Source organism: Crotalus tigris, unplaced genomic scaffold (assembly GCF_016545835.1).
Source record: "Crotalus tigris isolate CLP2741 ecotype Arizona unplaced genomic scaffold, ASM1654583v1 scf7180000017987.690289119674:8195010, whole genome shotgun sequence".
Classification (NCBI taxonomy): Eukaryota; Metazoa; Chordata; class Lepidosauria; order Squamata; family Viperidae; genus Crotalus; species Crotalus tigris.
The window spans coordinates 4,144,235-4,168,253 of NW_024096758.1; the positions used below are offsets into that span (position 1 = coordinate 4,144,235).

A 24,019-nucleotide genomic window follows, 5' to 3' on the forward strand; every position below is an offset into this window, starting at 1 on the left:
CATCATATTTTTAAAAGTTTTGCACTGCAGTCCTAGGCTTTTACCAGGATTCAGACTATTTTATGCTATTTGTGTCTGTTCTTCCATTAACATGGAACATGGTCCAATAGTACATTTGTCTTTAAAGAAAACACACAAATGCAATCATAAATAAAGCTTTCAGCACCAGACTATTTTTATGCAATTCTAAAAGTTGGCATGCTGCCCAGTGACAATTTTCTGTTGACATAAGGGAGTAATTCTCAAAACAGCTTGCATGCATGAGAAAATTAAATAAATATAGGAAGGCCTAGTCTACTTGAAAGTATCCTTCCACTGCTTTTCTCAAGTTGTCTGATTGTGGAACCAGGGTAAGCCAAAGATTTGATCACCAAAATAAGGTCACTTCAAGACACTATGCTTCCTACTCTGAAGTATATCTCTGCTACCCTGAACAATTTTTTGGAGTAGCAGTCTGGGATGAAGAGTGTATGATAAACCAGTAGAGATCAGAAATTTAAATTGACTTTTGAGATTTCTTCCATGATTATCTTATTCAAATATGTTGTGATGTAACACTATGTCTAAGAAACTAAGAAACCAAGGGCCAGGTCTGACCTGACTATTGCCTTCAATTCAGCATAAATCTTGCTTTTAGTATGAATTATTTAGAGTGTGTTGGGCAAGTCACACCCTGCTGGCCCTCCCCACCACCACCATGCCCCATGTAAAACTGAAATTGAAACACTATTATAATTAAACTTTCCATGGTTATTAAATACCTTCATGGGCATTGTATTTCCAAATTGCCTAAGTTTGGGTTTGGCATTGCATTCTTTAGTCAGGCTTTCCCCAAGTTCATACCAATGCAACAATTGTAAAAATACATTTCTTTTTCTTCTGCTGTTGCTCTTGAGAGTTGAATAAGCATGCACGTTTACAAAATCATTCATTTTAACAAGGAAAAGCCTGTTGTGGAAAGCATCTGTTGACCACTATTATAAGGTCAGCAATATATATACCCAGTGATTTTGAAATAATTAAAAAAAAAACACTGACATTAAAAAAAACTTTAATTTTGGTAAGATGACTGAGTTACAAAAACAATTCAGCTTAATAAATTTTAGAAAGTGGAAAGTGTCCCATTAAACATAGTAAAAAGAATGATGTCAGTCCAGCACTGGATATCCTGCTATGGATGTAAGATAAGTTGCCCAGGGGATTCCCACCACCGGCAGAGTGCCAGCTCCATCAAGTCTTACATTTTGTCATTTGTCTTTATCTCTGATGGCCAAAGTCACTGCCAAATGTGTGATTTTTCTGTCAACTTGCCTAGCCTGTGGCTGGCATAGAAATCCCTGGCATTTCTTAGTCTTTTAGGTTAACCACAGTATCCAAATAACATTGATTTCTCATCCAGAAAAAGAAAACAAAAACAAGAAAACTAAAGGAGAACTCATTCCCCCATGAATCTTGTTCATTGGTCTATTCCAAAACATTTGGCAAGAAACCTTAAGAATATTGGGTCTTGGCAAGATACTAAAAGCACAAACAGATTGAAAAGTTTGGACCGATATAAAAGCCCAGAAAATTCTTGGTGATTTGATAGAGCTTTTTATAAATGGTAGATCAGGCCCATTTGTTGTCTAAAAGTCTTGTAGGACTGCCAAAGAATGGGGGTTGAACCATCCTAGGTTACACCAATTAATTACAAAATTTTAGTGGGGTTTAGGAAATCTTTGTGGTACACCCCAGCTATGGGCTGGGCAGACCCCATTAAAGTCATTGTTTTCCAGAGCAATCTAGTCCATATGTACTCAAAAATACATCTGATAATATTTAGCAACACAAACTCTCAAGGATTATATGATTATAGCCAAAGAAAGTTTTAGCGGTGGAAAAACAAATACATGAAATCGTAGCAATAAAAATAAAATATTGCAATAAAAAGGAAAAGAGAACCAATAAAATGGTAGATTTAAATGTAGGCTAGAGAAACTTTTTGAAATTGGGGCAAAGCAAATCTAATTACAGCTTGAAAATGTTCTACATGCAATCAAAGAATGCTGAGATGCATTTAAGGATCACACAGGTTGCACTATTAGAAATTGTCAAAGAAGATGAATAGCTCATACTTATGTTCAGTCATACCAAGTGGGAAGACCACTCACTGTCCCCTGTTGTCCAACTAATCAGTAACAGATGGCAGAGGATAGTTTCCCAACAACAGTACACAATCAACAATAGGGAAATAGGCATCCTGATCAGATACCTTGAGGGTGCAGAGATTTAACTTTGCTTCTGAGTGATCCCTTGGAAGTGTTACGCATTTAAGAGCAATGTTTAACTTGGTTCTGGGAGCATACATGATCTGCTTGTGTGTATTGCCTAGTCAGCTTCTAGGAACAGTTTCCAACCATGCATTCATTTCACATGCTTAGGATGAACAGTACCAACACATGAATTCTTATGCTCAGAAAAAAAATTATATTCAAGGAAGTGAAAAAGTCTTCCTTGGAAGGGGGCATTTAGGCCTGTTACACCCGCACCAACTTGGTTTCTTAGGAAAGAAAGACCCTTGACTCCATTTGTGCGAAAGGTTTTCTTTTACTAAAAGCCAAGTCATTACAGTACAGCAAAGCCAGAGCTGAAGTTTGCGTGCGAAGGTTCCCCAGTTAAATTTCCCTTTCCTGTTCTTCCTGCATAGTCTATGGCAGGCTGGCATCTAGCAAAGCAAATCTGAAGCTCAGGATGGCAGTTCAGACAAGGCCCCTGAATTCACACTAATCAGCAAAACTAGGGTTTTCATTCTGTTAAGAGGCTCATAGAAATATACTCCAGGTTTTTTGGGAAAGTATTTCACACAAAACAACTTCTTTTTAGCAGCTACTTTGAATTCTCAAAGACATTCTCCGTTTCAGTGTATAAGTCTTTCTCTGATGATCCTCAGGAGAGAATAAAGCACAACAATCTGAAATAGATGTCCATGCCCTTTATACTATAAATTAAATTGGCAACCAAGCAAAATACTACGAAGTTATTCAGGCAAGGCTCATAATACAATAGATGTTACAATCTAAAAGCATATATAGGAAGTTTTCCCAACTAATGTTGCTTCATCCAGTTAGATGGTGATTCCAGCTAGAGAACAGAAGATTGCAGAGGCAGATAAACACAGTGAGAGGAATAGAATGCAGATTCAGCAACTTAATTCATCTAAAGATTCTTGGGTTGTTGCTTTTATGCTTTTTTCTAGGCTCTGGTGATCCTGCTTTCCCAATGATAACTGGTGCAGAGCTCAAGATAAACTGGCACTTCTGACTGCTCAGGATCCTCAAGTTACATGAGCATTATACTAATGTTTCTTTTGGGCCGTCTGGGACCTCAATCTGGCTTATTCTGACACTCTCCTTACATTCTTTTCTCTAGCCTGTTATGTGGATCTAGGGTCCCACCCAATCTCTATCCATTCATCCATCACCTTCGGTGCCTCTGCTGGGTGTAAGCAGTTTACATCATTTTTCCTTTCCAATTCACCATGTTTCTCAAGACCTTGTTCAGTAAACAAATTATATTACAATGGCCTGTCTATTTTTATGATGTACTAAAGCCTAAAACAACATTCAAGTCTCCATTTTTGATCCAAAATCTCTATCTTTAATCTATTTGTAATGCCAAGCAGTAATTAATACACTATGCTGAATAGGGTTTCTGACCAACATCTTACAAATGTGTAATTACACATGCATATGACAGTCAGGTTGACATGTCCACCCTGTAAACAGCATCAGGAAATTGTTACTGAGTGAAATGACTTTAGGGAGGGAGAAAAGCTGCGCCTTCCGTACCCACCATCAAACACAGTCACTGGGAAAGAGGACAGAAGGTAAGTATACAGTATGTACATATGAATAAATATCTGAGCATGTATTAATGCAACAATGCACTAATAACCCTAATGGAAATCAATAGGTTGCATAGATATATTAAGACATAGTTGCATTTTGATAATCCTGTGCCAGATTGAACTGGCTCTACAACAGTAGCCAACAATTGTGCAAGAGGAGCATGGAGAAAGTGATGCTCTCCCATTATTTGGCACATCTGTCCCTATGATTTGGTATTGTATGTCATAGAGACCAGTTTAAAAGCTGTGCTGAGCTAGTGTTGATAGTCTCAGCCTTGTATTCTTTTTTCAGTGGTTTTAAGATTCTGATAAATGAGACCTGCAATAGAACATTGCACCATAAGATAATTCTACACAGGAGACTAGCCAGCCAATCAACCAGTCACCTGTTCCCTTCCACTCCACTTGACCTCCCAGTTTTCTGTTCCTCTCTACAATGTATGCTCAAGGCTCATATGACATGCTTAATCCCATCTCAGATTACCAAAGCAATTTGTTGTGTTCACATAACATGATATGTTCAGACAAGCATGTTACTAATTAACCCAATATGTTAAGACAAAATTTTCCCGTAATGTGCTAAATAACACATCCCCCTTTTAGCCTAATCTAGGCACAAGTTCCCCTTTATGGATTACTGCCTTGTTGTGGCGAAGGGGCTTATGTAACTCAATGAAGCTATAAGCTATGCTGTGCAGGGCCACCCAAGACAGACAGGTCATAGCAGAGAGTTCTGACAAAATGTGATCCACTGGAGAAGGAAATGACAAACCACTCCAGTATCTTTGCCATGAAAACCCCATGGACAGTACTAAAAGGCAAAAAGATATGACGCTGGAAAATGAGCCCCTCAGGTCGGAAGGTGTCCAATATGCTACTGGGGAAGAGCAGAGGGCTAGTACTAGTAGCGCCAGAAAGAATGAAGCGACTGGGCCAAAGCCGAAAGGACCCCCAGCTGTGGATATATCTGGTGGTGAAAGGAAAGTCCGATGCTGTAAAGATTTTTTCTCCATAGGAACCTGGAATGTAAGATCCATGAATCAAGGCAAGCTAGATGTAGTCAAAAAAGAGATGACAAGACTGAACATCGACATCTTAGGAATCAGCGAACTAAAGTGGACAGGAATGGGTGAATTTAACTCAGATGACCATCAGGTATACTACTGTGGGCAAGAATCCCTCAGAAGAAATGGAGTAGCCTTCATAGTCAATAAAAGAATAGGAAAAGCCATACTGGGATACAATCCCCAAAATGACAGAATGATCTCAATTCGAATCCAAGGCAAACCATTCAATATCACAATAATCCAAATCTATGCCCCAACCACTGATGCTGAAGAGGATGAAATTGACCGGTTCTATGAAGCCCTACAGCACCTTATAGAATTAACACCTAAAAATGATGTCCTTATCATCATGGGGGATTGGAATGCTAAGGTAGGAAGCCAAAAGATAACCGGAATAACAGGCAAGTTTGGCCTTGGAGTACAAAATGAAGCAGGGCACAGGCTGATAGAATTTTGTCAAGAGAATACGATGGTCATAACAAACACTCTTTTCCAACAACCCAAGAGACGGCTCTACACATGGACATCATCAGATGGTCAACATAGAAATCAGATTGACTATGTGCTCTGTAGCCAAAGATGGAGAAGCTCTATACAGTCAGTAAAAACAAGACCAGGAGCTGACTGTGGCTCAGATCATGAGCTTCTCGTTGCAAAATTTAGGCTTAAATTGAAAAAAGTAGGGAAAAGCACTAGGCCACTCAGGTATGAACTAAATCATATTCCTAATGAATATACAGTAGAGGTGACAAATAGATTTAAGGAATTAGATCTGATAGACAGAGTGCCTGAAGAACTATGGATGGAAGTTCGAAACATTGTACAAGAGGTAGCAACTAAAACCATCCCAAAGAAAAAGAAATGCAAGAAAGCAAAATGGCTGTCTGAGGAAGCTTTGCAAATAGCTGAGGAAAGAAGGGAAGCGAAAGGCAAAGGAGAAAGAGAAAGATACACCCAATTGAATGCAGAATTCCAGAGAGTAGCTAGAAGAGATAAGAATGCCTTCTTAAATGAACAGTGCAAAGAAATAGAAGAAAACAACAGAATAGGGAGGACCAGAGATCTCTTCAAGAAAATTGGAGATATGAAGGGAACGTTTCATGCAAAGATGGGCATGATAAAGGACCAAAATGGCAGAGACCTAACAGAGGCAGAAGAGATTAAGAAGAGATGGCAAAACTACACAGAAGAACTATACAAGAATGAGCTTAACATCCCAGATAACCACAATGAGATGGTCATTGACCTCGAACCAGACATCCTAGAATGTGAAGTGAAATGGGCCTTAGAAAATCTGAGCAACAACAAAGCTAGTGGAGGTGACAGTATTCCAGCTGAGCTATTCAAAATCTTAAAAGACGATGCAGTAAAAGTGCTACACTCAATTTGCCAGCAAATTTGGAAAACTCAACAGTGGCCACAGGATTGGAAAAGGTCAGTTTACATTCCAATTCCAAAGAAAGGCAATGCCAAAGAATGTTCAAACTATCGCACCATTGCACTCATTTCACATGCTAGTAAAGTTATGCTTAAAATCCTACAAGCTAGACTCCAGCAGTATGTGGATCGAGAACTACTAGAAGTACAGGCAGGATTTCGAAGAGGCAGAGGAACTAGAGATCAAATTGCCAACATACGCTGGATCATGGAGAAAGCTAGGGAGTTCCAGAAAAACATCTACTTCTGCTTCATTGACTATGCTAAAGCCTTTGATTGTGTGGATCACAACAAATTGTGGCAAGTTCTTAAAGAGATGGGAGTACCAGACCATCTATTTGTCTCTTGAGAAACCTATATGCGGGTCAAGAAGCAACAGTGAGAACTGGAACACGGAACCACTGATTGGTTCAAAATTGGAAAAGGAGTCCGGCAAGGCTGTATACTGTCTCCCTGCCTATTTAACTTATATGCAGAGCACATCATGAGAAAGGCAGGGCTAGATGAAACAAAAGTTGGAATTAAGATTGCCGGGAGAAATATCAACAACCTAAGATATGCAGATGATACCACGCTAATGGCAGAAAGTGAAGAGGAACTAAAGAGTCTCTTGATGCGGGTGAAGAAGGAGAGTGCAAAAGTTGGCTTGAAACTCAACATTAAGAAAACCAAAATCATGGCATCCGGCCCTCTCAATTCCTGGCAAATAGATGGGGAAGAAATGGAGGTAGTGACAGATTTTATTTTTCTGGGCTCCAAGATCACCTCAGATGGGGACTGCAGCCAAGAAATTAAAAGATGCTTGCTCCTGGGGAGGAAAGCTATGGCAAATCTAGACAGCATACTAAAAAGCATAGACATCATCCTGCCAACAAAAGTGCGTATAGTCCAGGCCATGGTTTTCCCAGTTGCAATGTATGGCTGTGAAAGTTGGACCATAAGAAAGACTGAGCGCCAAAGAATTGAGGCCTTTGAACTATGGTGCTGGAGAAGACTCCTGCGAGTCCCTTGGACTGCAAGGCGTTCAAACCGGTCAGTCCTAGAAGAGATCAACCCTGACTGCTCTTTAGAAGGCTAGATCCTGAAGTTGAAACTCAAATACTTTGGCCACCTAATAAGAAGGAAGGACTCACTGGAGAAGGGCCTAATGCTGGGAAAGATTGAGGGCAGTAGAAGAAGGGGACGACAGAGAATGAGATGGCTGAATGGAGTCACTGAAGCAATAGGTGTGAACTTAAATGGACTCCAGAAGATGGTAGAGGACAGAAAGACCTGGAGGAACATTGTCCATGGGGTCGCGATGGGTCGGATACGACTTCGCAATTAACAACAACAACAACAACAAGGCACAAGTTCTGATATCAAAGAGAAGTTCTGTGAAAGAGATTTCACCCTTGTTGTTCCTCTGCCACAGCAAAATATATTGTATTTTCTGCATGGCACAGCATACCCCTAAGATAGTAATAACTTCCTCTTGAATGTAGACCTTCTGTTCTGGCACTCAGAGGATGAAATTGCCACTAAAGATTAGAAGATGTCAAACAAAATTAAAATAAGAAGCATTGAAGTCAACTTGGTTTCTTCAGATGTGTCAGACTTGGAGATAGGCCAATTGCTTACCAGAAAATTATGGGCAGCTGTAATCTAGAGAGCACCTGATCATAGAAGGAGGACAGTATTTACATTTGTTTGGAAAGGAACAAGTGTGCAGTGAAGACATAACTAAACACCAACTTCTGTTTTTGTGGGTATTTGAATTCTGTATAACCTTCTCATTGTGTCCCAAGACATACTCTTTATCTGTTTCTAGCAGCACTATAAGTCTGTAGGAGGCACCTGCATTATTTAATAAAACCTCTTTACCCAAAGAACTCAAAAGGATGTTCGATAAAAGCCAAATATAACAGGTTTAGGCAAAATGTAGCAGGGCTTTTTTGGCAATTGTTGATACTTAAACATATTTTGTAATTTACTTTTATATTTTAGAAGAGGACCTTCCTGGAGAAGACGACGAAATGCCTTCCTTCAGATATAGACCAAATGGTAAGAGCAAATTAAGCCTGGCTGGGTTGTCTCCTCATTGTCCTTCTTTTTCCATTTCATTCCAGGGCCAGAAAATATTGGAAAACTCTACTGGGTTCTCCAAAATCACCCTTCCACCCTTGAGGACTATGTTCCGTTTTCATTCAGGGTCTGCTCTCACAGTCCCTTCTCTGTGGGGTATATTCCCAAAACCTGAGTCATATGAATGAAATCAGAAGCTGAACTCAGCCCTAGATATACCAGGCTCTCCATATGTACTTTATCTCTTGCAGGCCGGATGAGGACCAACTGCAGCCAGTGTGAGAAAAACCTAACTCTACAGACATCTGTGAAAGTGTTGTATGTCTTTGTTGTCTTGCTGGTAATGGCAGTGGTGGTGCTGGCAGCTTTAGGTAAGAAAGGGACTACTCATTTTTTGCTTAAGTGTTTATTAGGCCACCTAGCTTCATGATGATGCTGGGCAGCTTACAGTAGTAAAAACAATACAAACTAATATCAACAAAGCAGAAAGAAAAAGTTGACTGAAGAGACAACCATCCAATTCATTACATGAAAGTCTAATGAAAGGCTTATCACCCATCTTAGCTCAAGGCCTAGGGAAAAATATATTTTAATGACTTTTTAAATGAAGGCAATCTAATTAATCTATCACATTAATATTTGGAGGAATACAGAGTCCAGGTACATTGACAGAGAAGGCCCAGTACTGGGTTCCTGTTAGTTATAATCAACACCTTGAATTGCACCTGGAAGCTGACAGGTATGCCCATTACAGGCAGTCCTAAAGTTACGAGTGTAATGGAGCCTGCCCATTCCACTCGTAACTCAGAAACTCATAGAGTGAATTTCGTACCTCAAACGAGATCACTCCCTTGCTCGTTAAGATGTACGATAAGACATTAAGACGTTAAGTGAACACAAGATATCTCAGGATAGGGAAGGCCATGGAGGACCTAGTGATGGAACAGGCCCCCAAGGCCTCCCCAACCTATTAAGATATCTCATGCTTCCTGCCGCTGTGGATGTACCTGAACAAGATCCATCTCCTCTCTGCTGCGGTTCCTGCTGCTGCCTAGATCTGAGGCCAGGAGATGCTTCTGCGGCCCCCCACTCATGGCCCAATCCAGGCTCTGGAGGCCTTTTCCAGGCCGTTTGCCTGGATCTGCACCGGGAGATGCTCCGGAGGCCTTTTCCAGGCTGCTGATACCTGGATCTGAGGTTAGGGGATGCTTCCACAAACCTCCCCACAGCCCAATCCAGGCACCAGAAGCCTTTTCCAGGCTGCTGTCGCCCAGAAATGGGCCACTGGAGGGCTACCAGGGTGAATGTTGCAGTGCCACTGCAGTTGCTCGTAAGGGCGAACAACTGCCGTGGTTCAGCAACATTCGTAATTTCAGGACTTGCTCATAAGCACTAGGGCTCTCATCACGTAACTTTGAACGAGCATCAAGTGAACGCTCGTAACTTGGGAATTACCTGTATATCCATACCACTGTATTTTGACCTGATAGTGAAACAACTGTGCGGCCTTCAAGAGCAGCCTTGTGTAGAGGGCATTACAATAATCATGATCAGGACTTGAATGACTGTCTGGAGAGCTTACTAATACAAGGACAGTCACAAGATGAATTTGTGGGAGGTTTCCTAGCCACAGCACTGCCTCTTTGAGCAGGAACTAGGAAACCAGGAATATGTTGTTGCTGTAGCTGCTGTTGCTGCTGCTGATGATACCCTAGGTCAGTGGTTCTCAACCTTTTTATACGGCGACCCTAGTCATAAGGACGCGCCGCCCCCATGTGCGGCGCACATGCGTGGGGGGGTGCCCCCATGTGCGGCATGCATGTGCGGTGGCGCCCCATGCGCGGCGCGAATGCACGGCGGCACCCCCATGCGTGGTGTGCATGCACAGCGGCGCCCCTGAGGGAAAAAATGGCGGATCGCGTTGTTTGGCGACCCCCGTAAAATGGTTGTTCGACCCCAAATGGGGTCGCGACCCAAAGGTTGAGAACCGCTGCCCTAGGTTCTTAGGAAAAACTTGATACATATGAAGGCCAACAGCAGCTAAAGAACAGGCATCTGTGGTTTCCCATTGTTGTGTACATAATGCATTGTAATCTTAACCCTCAGAGGCAGTCCAGAAGGACACCATTCTTGATATTGAAATCTGCTGAAAGATCAAGGAGAGCCAGGATGGTAGTTCCAGAGGTCATCAAGAAGCCAATCTATGTACCATGGCCAGTTTGAAATACAACTGAAGTGTTTATGTAATCCATTTTCTCCACATTCCTCTAGTGCTGCATCCCAACTACCTTCTCAAAATGTTCTCCATTCAAACAATAGATAGTACATTCCAGTCACAATTAGAACTTTTTAATACTAGGCTGGCCTTAGCTCATATACACATATCTCAAGGGCTGTTGTAATATTCAGGACTGCTTTTTTAGATTCCTTTTAACAGTACTCATCAGTGTACCAAACACCGTTGTCCTTTTAGAGACTGGACAAAGCTCACTGCAAGCAAGGACTAAACTCTCACTCAAAATATATGCATTCCAATCCACATTAGGATTACTTCCTTACTTTGTTGATGCTGTACTTAAAAGTTCCTGGTTTAAAATCGTATGTAGGAAAATTAGATTGGCTTCTCTCCAGATCATCTATTTTTAATGGGCCATACTTCAATGTTTTGTTAATTAAGCAAAAACTCTAGAATATAAGACTTGATTTGTAAAGCTTAATTCATCCTGTTCTGTTCATTTAGGCATTTATTATTAAAATAATTGACATATGAGCCTCATATTTAAATAATATAGCATTTATCAGATTATTTTTGCAAAAAGTACAATTACAGTAAATGCCTTTCTATCACATGCTTTGTTAGAAAGATTCCAGAATATACTCTGTACAAGGTCTTGTACAAAGACTCTACTCTTGTAGTAAATCAGAAGTAGAGTCAATGGAGCAAATACATTTGGCATTTGATTTTACTATGTTGAAGCAGACCTTTATCTCTCTATTGATTTTTCAACCAGGTTGTTTAAACATATATACAAATTTTGTCTTCTCCAAGTTAAGACCCATCATGACTCTGTCAAAAGCCAAGTTTCTGTTGTTGTAATTCCAAGAAGAAACTATTTTCTGAACCATTTGTTTCTCATGCAATATCATAAATTGTTAGATTTGTTCTTGGGTCTTTTGTCTATAATAAGCCATTTTCTTACCTACTCAGTACATAGGGGCATAAATTCAATAAATATGTGGTTGAGTTAGCATCTCTAATAATCTTGCCTGCTTCCTCAGGAGTTATCAGGGTCAAACTCATCTTAGCCAACTACATAAGATCTTGCCTCAACATAACTAGCTCATTCAACTCCAGGCAAGTCCAAGCAACTTTATCCACCAGATAGCTAGAATATTCTTCATTCCAGCCCTAGGAATCTCATTATGTCCCTAGCTGCCTCTAATAGCTCAAGCCATGCAAAACAGCAGAAAAAGGCCTTAGTAGTCCACATTTCTTTCTAATGTTAGCTGCCGTGGAAGGAGGAAGGCAAGAAATATCCAACAATTCTTCCTTCTTCCCAGATTCCTTTCTGATGGTATTGCTTGGTCCAGCCTTGTCTTTTTTCTAACAATTAGCCTGCACCTGTTCCACTTTCTCCTCATCTGATGACTCAGTTTTAAGAGCTGGCTAGCAAAGGGCAATCTTGGGATGTGAGTCCTTTGGTGGAAGTGTTTGGTTTACCACTGCCTCTTTGCCTGCCAGCTTGGATTCCATCTGCTTAGCCTGGAACATCTGCAAATAAGTCTCATCTTTTCTATGAAGCCTTTTGGCAAAATGTTTTAATATATCTATTTGCAAGATGGTCTTAAAAACATGAAACCAAACCATTATCAGATTGATCTGGTTGATATATCGCATACATCATTCAAATGTTGATGTGTTTATCCATGGTTTGTTGAAGAAGTCTTTGTTGGCTGGGTTCACAATGTGCTAAGCCAAAGACAAAAGAATTATTGATTCCTCCATATAATAATTGTAAATTCCATCAAACAATGTCTGCCTATCCCAGGTCTTTAGGAAGGAGTCAATAGGTGGATAAAAATGCCCAATCCAGTTTGAACATCTGATTGATTGTGTGACAAACCATTAATAATGAGCTTGTTTGCTGCCTGATTCCCAACAGCTGGGCTGCATTCTCAGTTTTCTTCCATTTTTGTTATTGCTTTTTTGTTCTTAGTTTTAGAATAAAACCCCATTCGGCAGGACCTATCCTCTTGTAATCTGAAAGTATTCCTTGAATGTTTTCATCTGCCTTATTATTCTCTGCAGCCCCTAAATGAATTGGGTCCTTTACAAATACAGTCTTTCTTTTCCTGGCCTTTTCTATCACAGGAATTAGGTCCACCTGTATTGATTTTGAAGAATTGTTCTATGGATGAATGCAAAGTCCTGAGACCATTTGCATAATTTATTTCAACATTCTTTTGACTTGGAAAGAATGAAAAGTCACCCCAGTCTGGTTTGCATATTCCTCTCACAGTCTATAATGGGGCCCTGCAACAAAAGTGCTTGTTAAGCCTGGAACAAAAGTGATATGTTGAAAGAGCAGTCAGCTACTGTTAGGCCTTGTGTATTTCAGATGCTATGTAATCTGCCAGGTTCTAAACATGGCCTAAACATTCCCAAGATGGAGAGAGCAATCATATCCCTTTCAAGGAACAATCTGGTGTTGATAACAGGTGAAATGGAAATTGCACCCTAAAAAAACAACTGTCCCAGGGCTAGTTACAGAGTCTTATCTTTCTTTTGCCCTCAGTTTGAACCAATTCCAACTGGCAATTAGAAATCTTTCCCCCTTTTGAGCCAAGGAATGTAGAGGATAGAAAGCAAAAATCCTAAATAGCTCATTTGTATATTAGATTTTAGGACATAATAGACAGGGAAAGAATGGACACAATAGAAGAAAGGTCAACATCACTGATATTATTTTAGTTCAGAAACAGCTGTTATTTATTAGAAGAGCTATATACAGTACATACTTTTTGTATAATAGTCACTCTATATGACTATATATAAGATACACAGAAGGCTCTAACTTTGATGCCATAATATGTTTGTCAGGTTTTTAAAGCCCAGAGCTTGTCATCCTATACAAGCCCAAAGAATAACATTCAGGATACCCAGCAGCATCTGCAGGAAATTTCAGTGACACTTAAAAGACAACATCCATATGGTGTTGAAGGACTCTGAGAAAGGGATTTATTTAATTATTTATTTGTATCTTACCTTTATTATTTTTACAAATAACTCAAGGTTGCGAACATATCCAACAACACACCTTCCACCTACTATTTCCTCACAATAACAACCCTGTGAGAGGGGGTGGGCTGAGAGAGAGGGACTGGCCCAATATCACCCAAGCTGGCTTTCCTGGCTAAGACAGGACCTGAACTCACAATCTCTGACATTCTAGCCTGGTGCCTTAACCACTAGACCAGTGTTTCTCAACCTTGACAATTTTAAGGCATGTGGACTTCAACTCCCAGAATTCTGGGAGTTGAAGTCCACATGCCTTAAAATTGTCAAGGTTGAGAAACGCTGCACTAGACCAATCTGGTTTCCAATTTAGCAGAGTGGATTGAGGTGAAAGTTGTAAACTACTCTAAGAACATGATGTGAGGAAGCAGACTTCCTGCAAACATGGATCCTTTCAGTTACCACACATAAAGCTAAGTATGGGCTGGTCAGTTTCAGGACTTTGTCTCTAGGTGGACTTGTCCACCAATGCATTCAAACAAGAAAAAAATGACAGTAGGATCTAGAGTTTCAGTCTCTCTTGCAGCCAAAAGTGGTCAGAAGGGTGAGTGAAGAGGTCAGGAATCAGGTTGAAGGGTGTGGCCATATAACAAGGAAAATTGATTAATTAGGAAATATTCTGAAAATATTTTCACCTATATAAATTGAATTTTTAACAGTCAAATTCATGATTTGATTCCATAAACTTTCATCCCTTTCAAGCTTTGTTCCTCACTGGTAACACTTATCCATAAGAAGAAAACCTCAGTGGAGATATGCAGAATGTAAGGATCAGATGAGCAGCTGCTTGGAAGAAATGCAAGGATATGGTGAATTGCAAACTGAACATGAGTCAAGAAAATCTTGCAGTGGCCAGGACAAGGGAATGTTTGGGGTGTGGGGGGGATGTATTGACCAGAGAACTTGACATTGTTCCACATTACTTAGTACTTGGCTAGAGGAAGGAACTCTGCCCTTGAAGAGAAAGGAAATAAAAATAAGTGGGCTGATCTATCTGTATTAGAGAGAGAAATAGTTATACAACTATTGCAGAATGAAAGATTAACCAGGCTTCTTGAGCTACCAATTTCCTATCAGTAGATCAATTTACTGAAATCTGATCAATATATTGATCTTGTTTTAGTTGGGCACATCAAAAATAATATCTTCAAGCAAGGACAGAGGCCTTTTTGATGGCTAAGGAGTGTACTTTGGTGTGGGAATGGATGGCTTTGAGGGTATTTTTTAAAGCTGTGCTAGACTTATTTGGTCTTTCAATTTTCATTATACATTTTGTGCATCAAGATGGCAGAAAAACACTTTCATCAGAGGGGACTCTAAGAATCACAAGAAAGGAGATAACAGAGATTTATAAATTTAGTAATGGCAAAGAAATGACACAACAGTAAACATTTGAACAGGCAGCCAAAGCTCAATGCTCTAGCATCTGATCTGTGGATTTCCCAAATATTAATTCTTCAAATGTGTTATATTACAAATCCCATAATTTTCCTTCCCAGGAAGGAATTTGTAACTTTTGTAGCAAAGGAGACACTTGAAAACTCCAGGCCAAGATTTTTTTTTTTTTTATTGAATTTTTTCAAAAATTTTACGGATAAACATCCACCCCCCCAACCACCCCACCCTCCCCCCCCCCGACTTCCCAGAACTGAATATAGGATTATTTAACAAATTTTAAAAATAACGTTTACAATTTATAAGATAATTAATAATAATAATAAAAATCATGATCATAATATATATAATAATAATATACATAACATAAGCTTTAAAGTAAATAATATATACTAAAAAAAAAGAAAAAAAAAGAAAAAGAGGAAAAAAGGAAAAGGAAAAGAGAGAGGAAAAGAAAAAAAGAAAAAGGTAGACGGAAAATAGAACATATATAAAAAAGTATATGAATAATAATACATAAAGCATAAAAAAAAAAGAAAAAAGAAGAAAGAAAAGAAAAAAAAACAATCATTACAAGTTATAGAAAAGCTAAATAATATTTTTCCATATCCAAATTATGTTGTATAAAATTTATCCATTTTTCCCATACCGCAAAAAATTTCTCTTGAGATTGCTCCTTTAAAAAAGCCGAAATCTTTGCCATTTCTGCCAAATACGAAACTTTATAAAACCACTCTTGTAAAGTAGGCAAAGATTCCTCCTTCCAATATTGTCCTATTAACAGCCTAGCGGCTGTAATCAAATTTAACATCAATATAACCTCCTTAGCATCACAATCAATAACAATACCTAATAAAAATAGTTGCGGAGTAAATTTTACCCTCTTTCTAAAAATTCTTTGAATATTCCACCATATCTTAATCCAAAAAGCTTTTATATACTTACACATCCACCAGATATGATAATAAGTAGCATCCAAGTGTCCACATCTCCAGCATTTCGGCTGTAAATTAGGGTACATAATGGACATTTTCTTTGGATCAAGGTGCCATCTATAAAACATCTTATAAAAATTCTCTCTTAAATTTTGCGCTTGTGTGAATTTAACATTTCTTATCCAAATAAGTTCCCAAATATCCATTGAAATCGATTCACCAATATTCTGTGCCCATTTAATCATACAATCTTTAACTAATTCAGATTCTGAATCCAATTCCACTAAAACCCCATAAACTCTCTTTATATGAGTTGGCCTTTGATCTCTTACTTGTTTTAGAAGAATTTCATCTTCTCTGAGCCAACCCATTTTACAATCCATCTTCCATCTATCCACTATTTGTCTATATTGGAACCATGAATAAATTAGATTTTCATGTGTTAATTCTTCCAAAGATTTTAACTGCCAGTCTTGGCCATCCCATCTAAGTAACTGTGCATAAGAGACCATATCCATATTAACCCCTTTCCTTATGCCTTCTATGGCATGCCGAGGTATAGCCCATAATGGTATTTTAAAATCACATTTATAATACTTCCTCCACACTCTAAGCAAAGAGATTCTTATAATATGAGACTTAAAAACCCAATCCACTTTTTTATTAAATATTAAATAGGCATGCCATCCAAAAAGTAAGTCCCAACCTTCCAAATGAAGTATTTCTATATTTGTTAAATTCACCCAATCGCTAATCAATGTTAATACTACAGCATCATAATACAATTTCATATTTGGTACCTTGAGTCCGCCTCTCTCACGAAAATCTTGCATTATTTTAAGTTTCACCCTTGGTTTTTTCCCTGCCCAAACAAATTTATTAATACCTTTTTGCCATTCATCTAAATTACGTTCACTCTTTAAAATAGGTAACATTTGAAACAGAAAAATAAACTTTGGCAGGACATTCATTTTAATAACTGCAATTCTACCCATAAGGGATAACTGTAAATTGTTCCAATTTTTTAAATCCTTCTGTACCTCCGTCCACAGCTTTTCATAATTATTTTTATACAATTTTGCATTGGAAGCAGATAATATAACCCCCAAATATTTTACCTTATCAACAATTTCAAAGTCTGTTAACTTAACTAGAACCTGTTTATCACCATTAGTCATATTTTTAGCTAATATTTTAGTCTTATTATTATTAATTTTAAAACCAGAAACACGTCCATATTGTTGGATCAATTGTAATAATTTTACCACCGAACAAGTAGGTTGAGACAAAGTAACAACCAAGTCATCTGCAAAGGCTCTTAATTTATATTCTTTTTTATTAATTTCTATTCCTTTTATTTCTTGAGACTCCCGAATTTTAATCAACAAAATTTCCAATGTTAAAACGAACAATAACGGAGATAACGGGCATCCCTGTCTTGTACCTTTTTCTATTACAAAAGCCTCTGACAAACCCCCATTTACAATAAGTTGAGCAGTCTGTTTTTGATATATATTAGATAATACTTGTAATATATTTTGTCCAAAATTCATCTCCTTAATTAAACATAACATAAACTGCCAATTCACTTGGTCAAAGGCTTTTTCAGCATCCAAAAATATCAGGCCTGCAGAGACTTGGTTATTCTTTTCTAAATACTCTAATAAGTTAATGATTTGTCTGACATTATTTTTCATATACCTTCCAGTTATAAAACCCGATTGATCCTTATGTATAAGCTGCTGCAAGATCCCCATAAGCCTGTTGGCTAAAATTTTTGCAAAAATTTTATAATCCACATTTAAAAGAGATATAGGCCTATAATTTTTAGGCAATGTAAGATCTTGATTGTCTTTTGGAATCAGTGATATAAATGCATTACGCCAAGATGGAGGGATCTCTAACCCCTGTAATAAGTTATTAAACAATTCACACAACGGTTGAGTCATCTCTTCTACTAGAGTTTTATAATAAATAGATGTCAACCCATCCGTACCCGGCGCTTTGCCCAATTTCAATTGTTTAATAGCTGTAACAATTTCTTCCTTAGTAATTAAACCATTAATCTCTTTTTCCTGATCTTCTGTTAATTTAGGAAAATTAACTTTACCTAAATAATTGTTTATATCTGTAGTTTGAATATTAGTACTCTTGTATAATTTTTGGTAGTATTCTAAAAAAGATTTCTTAATCAATTCTTTCTGATAAACCAATTTACCATTATAATTTATTTTATCTATATTCCTCTGTTTCTGTTTCTTTCTTAACTGATAAGCCAACCATCTCCCTGGTTTATTAGCATTACAAAATGTATTTTGTTTCATAAATAGTAAATTGGTTGCAGCTTGATCAGCCATCAACATGTTAAATTGTGTTTTTAACAGTTTTATAGCTCCTTTCACCTTTTCATCTAAAGGATTTGAAATTAGGAGTTTCTCTTTTAATTTAATCTCCTCTTCTAAATCTTTACGTTTCTGAATCTGTTTCTGTCTATGCAAGTTATTCATTTTTATTAAAATACCGCGCATAAAAGCTTTACTTGCATCCCACACCATTGACATTGATGTTCCCTTATTCATATTTAAAGCAAAATATTCCTTTAAACATTCCTTTAGTTTGTGGACATTTTTTTCTTGTTTAAATAAATTCTCATTCACCCTCCAGGATCTCCTGTCTTCTTTCTCAGCAAACAGTTCCATCCAAACTGGACTATGATCAGACAATGTCCTAGGAAAAATTTTTACATTCTTCACCCTGTTGTATAAATCTGTTGTAATCAAAAAAAAATCAATTCTTGAGAAAGATTGGTGTCTATCTGAGAAGAAGGTAAAGTCCCTTTCTTCTTGGTTACGTTCACGCCAATAGTCTCTCAATTCCCAATCTTCTTTCATGTCAAAGAAGGCTTTAGGTAGTTTAGCCTGTTTAAAAAAAGTAGAAGAGCCTTTTTTGTCCTTTTGTATATCTAAGACACCATTCCAGTCTCCCATTAAAATCACAGATCTATAGTCCAACAAGGTTATTTTCTGATGTAGCAACCTGTAGAATTGCTCCTGTTGCTGGTTTGGTGCATACAGCCCCACAATAAGAATTTTCTTGCCATATAAACCAAGTTCAAGCATAACATATCTTCCATGAGGATCTGATTCTAACAGGATAGCAGATAAATTCTGCTTAACATAAATTACCACACCCCCTTTCTTCCCAGGGGCGGGAGATACAAAATGAGATCCCAAACGAGGATTGTTTAAGTATTTTTGGTCTTTAGATGTAATATGAGTTTCTTGCAAACAGATAATATCATTGTTGTGTTGCTTTAAATAATGGTAGATTTTTTTTCTCTTTTGAGGAATATTTAATCCATTAACATTCCAGGTCAGGAGCTTTGCCATCTCCCTTGGCCTTGAGCCTGGAGAAGATCCCCTCAAATTCTGCTACTGAAGAGTATGTTGCAGAGCTTTTGGGTCTTGCTCCTCCCACCGGCATTGAGACAATTTGCTGAGTAGATTCTTTAATTTCTTTTTCTTTTTTCTGTTGTTCTTTTTCTTTGCGTTTATGTGCTGCACGGGTCATTCTCTGTTCTTTAACCTCTGCTTGGGACATCCATACCACCTGTCCAGCAGTCATCGCACCTGTACCTTCAGGTTTCTGTTCCATCTCTTTATCACTCAAGACTTTGTGCATCATGGGCAGAGGTGAGCCTGCACCCAGGACCGTTTTGTAAAAATCCTTAGCTTTAGCAACTGTATTAAGTCTATAACGTGTCCCCGCATGGCTCAGGACAATACCCATCGGAATCTCCCATCTAAATGGCATCAGTCTTGCTTTAAGTTCATTTGCTAAAAAAGCAAAATCTTTTCTGCTTCTTAAAATTTTAGGTGGAATTTCCTTTAATATAATAATATCTTGGGCAGCAATCTGGAATCTTTTGTTGTAGAAAATTTGCAGAATCTGATTTCGCAAAGACTTCTTAGCAAAATATATCACCACATCTCTAGGCAGATTCTTCTGTTTTGCAATCCAAGAATTAACTCTATAAATTCTTTCCACTTCCCCACGTAACTCATCTTTATCTATGTTCAAAATAACAGCCAAGTCATTAATCACCATTTCCATCAAGTCTTGGGTTTTATCTTCTTTCAGGCCTCTTATTCTCAAAGCATATTCCATCTGTCTATACTGGAACATAAGAATATCATCTTGTGAAGTTTCCACTTTTTTCTCCATATCTTGGAATTTATAATCCAAAAGTTCTACTGTTTCTTCAATTTCCTCCACTCTAGAATCCAGCTTCACGACCACTGAGGCCACTCCAGATAAAGCTAAAAGTATATCATCCCTCAAAATAGTATTATTCTGTTCTAAAAGTTCCTTCATCTCTTGCTTCATTTCTTCCTTACTTTCAGATTTATTCTGTTCCAACAGTTGCTTCATTTCCTCCCTAAACTGTGACACAGCATTTACCATTATTTCTTTAATGTCTTGTGCTGATGTACCAGATGGGGGAGGTGAAGGTGGAGTAGTTTTAGGTTGCTGCACTGAGGGTATTATTTTAAGTTGTTGTTGCCCAGTAGAAGTAGCAGGAGAAGAGATTACCTTAGGAGCTGTAGTAGCTGGTTGTCGTTTTGAAGCCATTTTAATTTATCTTCCTTTCTTCATAAAAATACCAGTAAAAAATAAAAAATCCAAAAGATTAAAAATAAAGTAAAATAGAATAAAATAGAATCAATTTAGAAAACTCCCAGAAGATAAAAAAAAAAACTTAAAAAAGAAAGCAGTATTAAGCAATAATTCAGCCAGTCCGTCTTTCAAAGGAAAAAAAAAACTTTCAAAACGCCATTTTACTTTCACTCTCACTTTTCCGCCCGCGAGAAAAAAAAGAAAGCTCAAAAGATAAAAAAATCAGCACATACTAAATAAACTAAGTAAACTAAAAAAAAAATAAAATAAAGCTAAACTATAAATAAAGTCCTTTAAACAGTTCTGTCCGGTTTAAAATTACTCACGGTTACTTTAAATACGGAGATGGTAGCGGCGTTTCGCTTTGTTTCCGAAGAAACAAAGACAGCTGAGAGGCGGAGAAGGCAATGAACTCCGAGGGAGCACTCTTTCTACCCCCCTAAAATAAAAATCCAGGGAAGGTTAAGAGGTTCTACCTCTATTCATGCGATCTCTACCCCTTCCCTTCGCCCGGGAAGAGGATTGCGAGCCGCGGGCCAGCTGATGAACGCTGTGCTCCGCGGATCTAACACCGTCTCAGGAGGACGGCTACAAAGTAGCCGCCATCTCCACCGCCTTAACCACCGGAAGTCCAACTCCAGGCCAAGATTGTTAAGGTGATTTTACACATGTTATTTTGGATTGGCCCTTTCCTATTTAAATTTGCCTCACTGTTTGGCTTGTGGTGCAACAGGAAATGAACAAACACAATTAAAATCTCTTGGAGTTTTCTTTCATCCTGGATTTTTTATGCTGCCCAACCTTCAGTTATTCACCTTCAGTTGATAATGTCTGTGAAGTTGTAATCTTGAGTTGAAGACAATTGCATGCTAACTCATTTTTAATGCTTTTTTTGCAGTTTTCAAGAAAGTGGGATCAATAGCTGATAAATTTAACTCAACTCAGACATATTATGAAAAGACGATTGTGTCAGTGCAAAAGAATCTTCAGGAACTAGGTAAGAGCGATGTTGCCACGTTGGTGTTTTCATCCAAAACACAGGAATGTTATATTCTAATTACTTCCATTTGTTTTAGTTCCCATATTGATATCATACATGTTTCAGTTCCCACAGGGGGTTGACATTGATATCTCCTGTATGCAAGGCAAGACAAGACTCCTTTTGTATTGCAAACTAGAGAACCTCTGATCCTTCAGATGATGCTAAATTAACAACTTCCAGCATCTCCCATAACTGATTTGGCTGGCAGTTGTATTTAGATTGGGGACCATTGTGGTTATGGAGAGGATTGATTGATTGGGGTAGATTCTTAGCAACCATATAGATAAATTTTCTTCATCGTAATCTGTGCCTAACTGGTCCTTCTGATCTTCCAACAGTGTACTCATTGCAATTGTGGTTGAGTCCATGCACCTTGCTGGTAGGCTTCTTCCATCATAGCATCTGAATATCTTTTCCAAGGCATTTGTGACTGCTCTACCAAGAGCTAGTCTGCAGCTTGTTTCTTGGCTGTTCCTTTACTGTTGATGGTTGATCTTAAAACGCAGAAGTTATCTACCACTTCAGTATGGACAAAGGAATAAGTTTTCTCTTATTTTCTCTTTCAAAACAATGATTTTCATTGGATGGGGAGTTGTGTCTGTCTAGCTTCAGAGAAACTGTCTTTTCATGCCAGCAGCTGGGAGTTTAAAACTTAAACACCTTTCCATCTGCTATAATTCCCAGATCAGGTACAGAAGCTAGTCAGGATCGTTGGGTTGTTTTCCATTCTTTTATTCCCCTTATGTGTTGATAAGAAAACAGAAGAACCTGTTAAAACAAAGGAATACGCAAAAGGTACAAAAAATTGTCCCAAAGGTGCTTTTTCAAGAGGCAACTGGACTTCGGGGTGAGTGAGTGGGTGTGAGCCAGGGAGGTAAAGAATAACAAGAAAGTCCAGTTGCATCTTGAAAAAGCATCTTTGGGACAACCATGACCTGGATGACTAAAAATCTCCATAGACATTTGGTACAAAAGATTGCAAATAAAGCTGCTTCTTTAAATTAACCTAAAAAATTAGCTGTTGCTGAGACAGACTGCTTGCCTACATATATCTTTTCTCTCTTTTTCTTTTTCTTTTAATCTAGTCATAAACATTCTGTAGAATTTCATGGATTTTACCTCTCTGGCTCACCCCACCCCCACCCCGCCTTGTTATCTCCACCTAGTTTTGTTCCCCCTTTTCTTCTCTTTCCAGTGTAATTACATTTTTCTCTCATTCTCTTGCACCCTCTTTCTTTTTTTCTTTCTTGCTGTTTCTGCTGGAGGAAGGGATTGTGCATGAATTATGTTTCTATGATGATTGTTTCGTTGATGTTTGTGAGACTGGATGGTATATGAGGATTGTGGATCAACTGAAATAACTTATTTACACACAACTGGTTTTAACTAGTAGTTATTAGTCTCTGCTGCTGTTCTGGCCTTCCCATTATGAGGATTACAACTTCTCATGAGATATATATCCATGCATACACAACTATATCACTTGGACACAATTAGTTTCCAATTGGCGTAGGTATCTTATATAAGAAAACTGGGATCAGACAATATTGTTAAGATTTTTTACTCTTCCTTTGGAGGGTTCATTTTGAAATTTGGAGTCATATACGATAACATGCTGGTTGGCTATGTATAGGAAAAAATCATTCAGTTAGTAAGCTTCTGCATATCTTTGGCATTACATTGAATAATTGGATTTATGTATTATTGACTCATATAGCTTTGGGATAAGTTAAAATATTTAAGGAACAATTTAGAAACATGGTGGCTAGAACTTGTTTTCCATTTATTCAACAACATTTTGGTAATTGAAGTTCAAATAAGACTAGATGTCAAAGACCTGTGATCCATTTCTCATTTCTTAGGTATTAGCAGATTACAATGATAGGAAAAACAAGATCCAGATCAGGACCTTGTAGCAACAAATTAAGCAGTGCCACCAGTGCCTCCAGTATTTTGTATGCTGGGTCAGCCATCTCCAACCTACTGTTTCCAGCTGTGTTTAACAACAGCTTATATCATCCTCAGGTGTCAAGGACTAAGCTTCCTGGACTGATGTGATTTGCAGATAATCACATTGGGAAGCTATTCAGTATCACTTTAGCTTAAATTCTGCAACAAGGGAAACTGGATTCTGTAACATGTATTTATTTTTATGCAGGTACGTTATTTTCCTAATATGTTCTTCATAATTTAGTGATGGGAAGAAATTGTAATCACTTA

At 38.1% G+C, this 24,019-nt stretch overlaps 1 protein-coding gene across 1 annotated transcript in view; it reads left to right on the forward strand.

Moving 5' to 3' along the window:
• Positions 1 to 24,019, forward strand: part of SCARA3 (scavenger receptor class A member 3) — a 37,222-nt gene that overhangs the window by 5,787 nt on the left and 7,416 nt on the right. The window contains exons 2-4 of the mRNA XM_039346030.1: positions 8,377 to 8,433; positions 8,706 to 8,825; positions 21,656 to 21,754. Coding sequence (XP_039201964.1) covers positions 8,377 to 8,433; positions 8,706 to 8,825; positions 21,656 to 21,754 — 276 coding nt within the window. The remainder of the gene's footprint in view (positions 1 to 8,376; positions 8,434 to 8,705; positions 8,826 to 21,655; positions 21,755 to 24,019) is intronic.